The sequence below is a fragment of the Brachyhypopomus gauderio genome, unplaced genomic scaffold, assembly GCF_052324685.1.
Source record: "Brachyhypopomus gauderio isolate BG-103 unplaced genomic scaffold, BGAUD_0.2 sc54, whole genome shotgun sequence".
NCBI lineage: Eukaryota > Metazoa > Chordata > Actinopteri > Gymnotiformes > Hypopomidae > Brachyhypopomus > Brachyhypopomus gauderio.
Window position 1 is genome coordinate 578512 of NW_027506878.1, and position 5574 is coordinate 584085.

A 5574-nucleotide genomic window follows, 5' to 3' on the forward strand; every position below is an offset into this window, starting at 1 on the left:
ATCTAGTGGTGAGATGTACAAACACCAAGCACTAAATTGACAAAACTGTCTCATTTACAAATCTCGGTTTATACAGGGTGGAACAGACCTCAGGACTAAGATGCAGTAACTGAAAAAGGTCGTTTAATTCTAGTGGACCAAGAGAGGCTGGTAAATGTTCATGTAAAATAAAAACATTTATAAATGTGTCCGTTCTGGAGTATAAAACCACCCAAACACAAGGGGAAAAGATGAGGAATGAGACCTTTAACCGCTAAACTGATAATACAGCTTCCAATAACTTCTGCCCTTTAGTGTGGTAGTCACTCCCTTTAACACTAGGACTACAAGCATTTTCATACGGGTAAAAGCCCAACACCTCTGTGACCCCTTCACCCTTCCACGAGTCACATACGGTTAGTATTAAAAAACTAAGTGCGGTTGTAAACAGCGTCAAACGACCGATATTAGCTGGTCATAAACAACATGTACGGTAGACACCGCGAGGGTCGTTAAACACAAGCCGCTGAACACGTCAAATATTACGTGTATACTACTATACACGTAATTATATACTACGCATCTTGTAGAGAAACATTTTACACAACACTAATGTGGGGAAACGTTAATCAGACCTCCTTGTGGAACTTGATACGTCTGCTCTCAAAAGAAGAGCGAAACTGTGTGACCTTTCAGAGAAACATCGGACACTAGCTGAAATGTTTAAAAGCTTCCCCTTCCCAAAATAACCGACAACGTCATTTCGATCCAGAGATCGTACGACTTTAAGTTCAAATGTCGAAGCAGGCCTGAAATAAATGATACCAAGCACCGGACATTAATCAGCGCAAATCACTAATAGCTGCACAAATGATGTCATGGCACTCCGGCCGGATTCATTGGCGAGCAGTGCGGATGCAAGGTGATATGCATCTGTTTCTTACAAACAAACACGCCGGACTCACACAACCACCAACGGTGAATATCTTACCGAAGAGACAGTTAGAGATGCACGAGTTTAGCTCTCGGGAGAGATACTTCACCTTTGGAAAGTTTAGACTTTGTGCTCTTCTTAGCCTTCACTTTTTTGGTCTTTTGCCCATTCTCTGACACACACACACACACACACACACACACACACACACACACAGGGACCATGCCGAGGAGTCTGCCGAAGTTACAGACCGAGAGAAGGAGAAAGAAGAGACTGAAGACGACTGTAATCAGCACTTGCTGTGTTCTGCTGACACTGGCTGTACTGGCTCTGGGGTTGTACTACGGTAAGAAAAGTCCACGGATCTGTAATCTGAACGTGGTCCCTTGTTGCGTCTGTTGTAATTATAGTCGAACTTATTACATTCAATGTCATATTGAAAAAGGATCTGTGTTAAAGCCTTTAAACCTGCATTAAAGAACGTTCGATGTTTTCTTTTTTGCTCCCCCAGTTATCAGGTTCATAAACTCGAAGTTTTACTTCTGTGCTGGGTCCCTGGAGTTTGTTGACGTAGAAGCAGTGTGTGATGGGAAGGATGATTGTGCAGATGGAAGGGACGAGCTCACCTGTGTGTCCAACCTCAGGACCAACTCTGCATATCCAGGTACACACACACACACACACACACACACACACACACACACCCTGATCCAAACATCACACATCAAGGTGCCAAAAATGTATTTAAACTCCCTCTCTACACTCTAGTTTATCTGACTTGGAGCAAGTCAGAACTCCTGAATTCCTGTAAGTGTACCGTTGTACCTCTGTTGCTCTTTCTTAGTGAGACTTGTGAGTGAGAGGCTGATTCTGCAGGTGTCTGATGAGGACCACAAGTGGAGCAGTGTGTGTGCGGAGAACTGGAATACCCGACACACGCGTGCAGCCTGCCAGCAGATGGGCTACACGCAGTGAGTGTGTTGGCCAGCCTCACCTGTGCCATCCCCTTCCCACAATCCCCTCTGCTCCTAACTTTGGCCCTCTCGTGAAGGCCTTGGACAAGGACTGGCCCTTTCAAAACACTTCCCAGTGTTAATAATCCCAAACACTTCTCACTACACTATAGTGCCATTTTACAAACTTTTCTGTCTTGACTCCGTCATACTGGAGTTATGATGGAGTTCTTTTCATGACCACCTCTGTCAAAAGTAGTGCACTTAGTGGAGTCCCTATGGGTGAATTGGGACACGCCCTGTGTTGCAGGAGCCCAAGGAGCATGCAGGTGCCGGTGGCGAGTCTGCCCTCTGACCTCCGCGCTGCGTTTATCGCCCTTAATGCTGAACCTCAAGGAGCAAGCGCAAACATCCAGAGTTCACTCACTGCGAGGTAACACACAAAGAGCCCCAGAGCATCACGGTCGCAACACACAGCTGGAAATGTTCGAGGAACACGGAGACACTCGTACACACTTCTGATGTTCCTCTTCGCTTGTTGTGGTCTTTCAGAGATGAGTGCAGCTCGGGCTCAGTAATATCACTATCTTGCTCAGGTAATGGTGTGGGAGTGTTCCGATGCCAGGATGTAAAGTGCATTAAGGAGGTGGTGGCTGACGACCGTGTGGTAGGTGGTGCAGAAACTGCAGTGTGTGTGTGTGTGTGTGTAGACTGTGGGGAAGTGGTTCTTGAGGACCGTGTTATAGGAGGTACAGAGACTGTAGCCGAACTGTGGCCATGGCAGGCCAGCGTGCAGAGGTACAGTCAGCATGTGTGCGGAGGGGCTCTGATCTCCACACGCTGGGTCATCAGTGCTGCTCACTGCTTTGCTGGGTGAGTGTGCAAAAACACCTGCACTCAGGAGCACACGTGTCTGTGAGTCTTATGTAATGTGTGTAAAATTATAGTTTTAGGGAGCCCGTCAGTAACATTTGTTCTCAAGAAGATTGCGTCTAGAAAATACCTTTCTCACGCTCCATTCTGTCACGTGTGTATGCCCACAGACGGACACAAGATCTAGGTGCCTGGCGTGTGGTTCTAGGCCAGACCGTCATGACCTGGTATGGAGGCATTCCCCTGGAAACCATAGTCATCCACGGACACTACGACCCTGTACGGCATGACTACGATATCTCCATGCTCCGCCTCGCCTGGGACGTCACTCCCGGAGGTGCTCTGTCTCGAGCCAACGACGCCTCCATCCATTGTAGTCGGGCTCTGGGTTTTTCGTTAGTCCATTATGTGGTCATATTCCTGCTCCAGCCTGACTGAAGTAAGCAGACGGTGTTCTGCTAAGCTTTGATTAGCTGACTCAGGGGTGCCAGCTGTGAGAACAGAACATGTGGGTGTCTGGGACATGACTCGGTGTTCCTTTGGCTGTGATTTCGCTTTTAATACCTGAGGATATTTTGTCGAAATCCAACAAAATGCAACACTTCCATTAAAACGTAAATGTTACGTTTTAAACGTAACTTTTAGAGTCTATTCATCAGTTTCCTGTTTCTATCTACAGCCTCTATACATCCAGTCTGCCTGCCCCCATACCAGCTGTCAATCAAAGAGGGGGAGGAGCTTGTGGTGACTGGGTGGGGTGCCCTGCGGGAGAATGGTGAGTCTGCGGGGCAAGAAAACACTAAGGTGCACACAATACGCAACACTCCTTTAAGTCCCGCCCCTCTCCCATCCTCAGGTGTGTTGTCAAGGGTACTAGAGAAAGCCACAGTACCTTTCATTGGCTGGTCCAAGTGTTCAAATTCGTCCATCTATGGCTCTGCCATCACTCCCAGAATGCTTTGCGCTGGCTATCTGAAAGGTGGAGTAGATTCTTGTCAGGTAAGAGTGTAGTAAGTTGCACTGATGGAACCTTAAACAACCCCAATGCCATTGTACAAATGGGACAGTGAGTAGGTTGCTCCGGGACCTTGGCTGGGGTAGATTAGGGCAAAGTTATCCAGGGTTTCAAAGGTGAGAAGCAAGATTTTAAACTTCATACAGGATGGGACACGGAGCCGGTGTAGCTAAGAAAAGATGGGGTAGCTCAGCTAAGCAATTAGTGTGGGTGTCAACTCTAGCTGCAGAGTTCTGGATGTACTGTAACACTTGTATGAACTTTGCCGGGGGTCTAATCAGAAGGGAGGTGCAGTAATCAGTCCCAGACATAAACGAAGGCCAAAGTTAGCACACCACTGTGATACTCCACTGATTAGCATCTTCAGGGACTTGAAATGTAGTCCAAAGTTAAGCGATGGGTAAAATTTTATCAGTGTTTACATAAGTTTTATGCATCTAAAATGTTTTTAATCCAAAATGATGTTGGTGTATTGGGAGAGGAGTCCAGCGGGGAGAATGTACTGGGGTATAACTGGAAAACAGCTCATTGCCTGATTTGATAAAGTGACTCTCTAACCGTACACTTGCAGCCCATTACAAAGACTTTGGGATCAAATGGCGTGTTGAGCAGCCGACAGCAGGAGTGTGTCTGCTCTCTCCTCTCCCCCATGGCTTCTGCAGGGGGACAGTGGGGGCCCGCTTGTGCTGCTGGGGCCGCGGTGGCAGCTGGTGGGCGTGGTGAGCTGGGGCACCGGCTGTGCCCGCCGCGGAAAGCCCGGAGTGTACACCAACATCAGCCAATCACTCGACTGGATTTACACCGTCATGGAGGTGTGTGTGTATGATGGGCTGTTTACTTATGGGGTAGGAATGGTTCAGAATCAGAATATCTTTATTGTCATTATACCAGCTATAACGAAAGTTCTAAAGTGGTTTTGTGTTGGTCTTTATTATATTGGGTTAGAATGGTTATTGTTCAGTGACAATTCCACAAATAATCCATGTTTTTAATTTTACTAAACACCTCTTCTCCAAATTTCCAACTTAAGACTAAAACTGGGTCCAAGTTTTGGGACCTAGCTTAGCACAGTTCAGTGCTGGATCAGTTAAACGTAAAGATTCAAACTACTTAAGGTAGTAAAGATGCATTTATCCAGGATTTACTGTATATTTTATTTATTTATTTTTATCTTTTATTTATTTATTACTTGATTCTGTTTAGCCCAACCATTTAAATTCACTCTATTTCTGCCTGTATGTCACTCACCAACTGAAGCACTGAAGAGCACCAGCGATAGATGGATGGATGGATGGATGGATGGGGCCACAATGTCATACGGACATAGTTTAAAAAATTTTACTGTGACGGGAATCCATCTCGGTGGTTATCAGAAAATTCTAAACTTGGTAGTAATGCACAAAAGATGGTAGTTATAGATGTTATAATATATATATATATATATAGAAACATGCACTCCACTGCCTCACCTGCTTGACCTGTTTTAAGATCTACTCTATTTTGGGCCAAAATGTTCCTTTTAGTATTTGTGGTGTTATGTTTTTAATGTGATATGTCATTCTGTCAGATTTTTTATTATTTCTTATCAGTGTTTCATTGTTAAAGCAAAGTTGCTGCTTTGAAGTTAAAGCACTCTGCTTTGTGGATAATAATAATAAAGTATAACAGTTCAATAAAGAAGCTAATTGGGCGAAATAAAGGTGGTGGTTTTTTTTTTTTGCCTTTTATTTTAGTATCTTGATCATATCTTAACATGTAAGGATGTGAAACATCATGCAGACTAAACATAACGATCAACAGATGCACGAGAGACACGTCGT

The 5574-nt window shown here is 45.2% G+C and overlaps 1 protein-coding gene across 3 annotated transcripts; it reads left to right on the top strand.

Moving 5' to 3' along the window:
• The first annotated feature begins 299 nt into the window (after positions 1–299).
• LOC143488749 (transmembrane protease serine 4-like) lies at positions 300–5049 on the top strand. 3 transcript variants are annotated; one of them, XM_076987631.1, is made up of 12 exons: positions 300–395; positions 1131–1259; positions 1425–1577; positions 1758–1884; positions 2177–2299; positions 2419–2462; positions 2577–2739; positions 2910–3076; positions 3419–3514; positions 3596–3738; positions 4417–4566; positions 5012–5049. In XM_076987631.1, the coding sequence occupies exons 2-12, from the start codon at positions 1136–1138 to the stop codon at positions 5015–5017; spliced, it is 1296 nt and encodes a 431-aa protein (XP_076843746.1). In that variant the 5' UTR covers positions 300–395; positions 1131–1135; the 3' UTR covers positions 5018–5049. The 3 variants fall into 3 exon arrangements, with proteins under 3 accessions (XP_076843746.1, XP_076843744.1, XP_076843745.1); XM_076987629.1 differs by lacking the exon at positions 300–395 and adding an exon at positions 760–901; XM_076987630.1 differs by lacking the exon at positions 300–395 and adding an exon at positions 761–957.
• The last annotated feature ends 525 nt before the right edge of the window (positions 5050–5574 follow it).

Excerpts from the sequence above, each read along its gene's own strand:
- LOC143488749 (XM_076987629.1), top strand. The coding sequence starts at position 850 with ATGATGTCATGGCACTCCGGCCGGATTCATTGGCGAGCAGTGCGGATG. Across the intron at positions 1,260-1,424 it reads GGCTCTGGGGTTGTACTACG|TTATCAGGTTCATAAACTCG; the intron begins GTAAGAAAAGTC and ends TTGCTCCCCCAG. Across the intron at positions 2,300-2,418 it reads CAGAGTTCACTCACTGCGAG|AGATGAGTGCAGCTCGGGCT; the intron begins GTAACACACAAA and ends GTGGTCTTTCAG.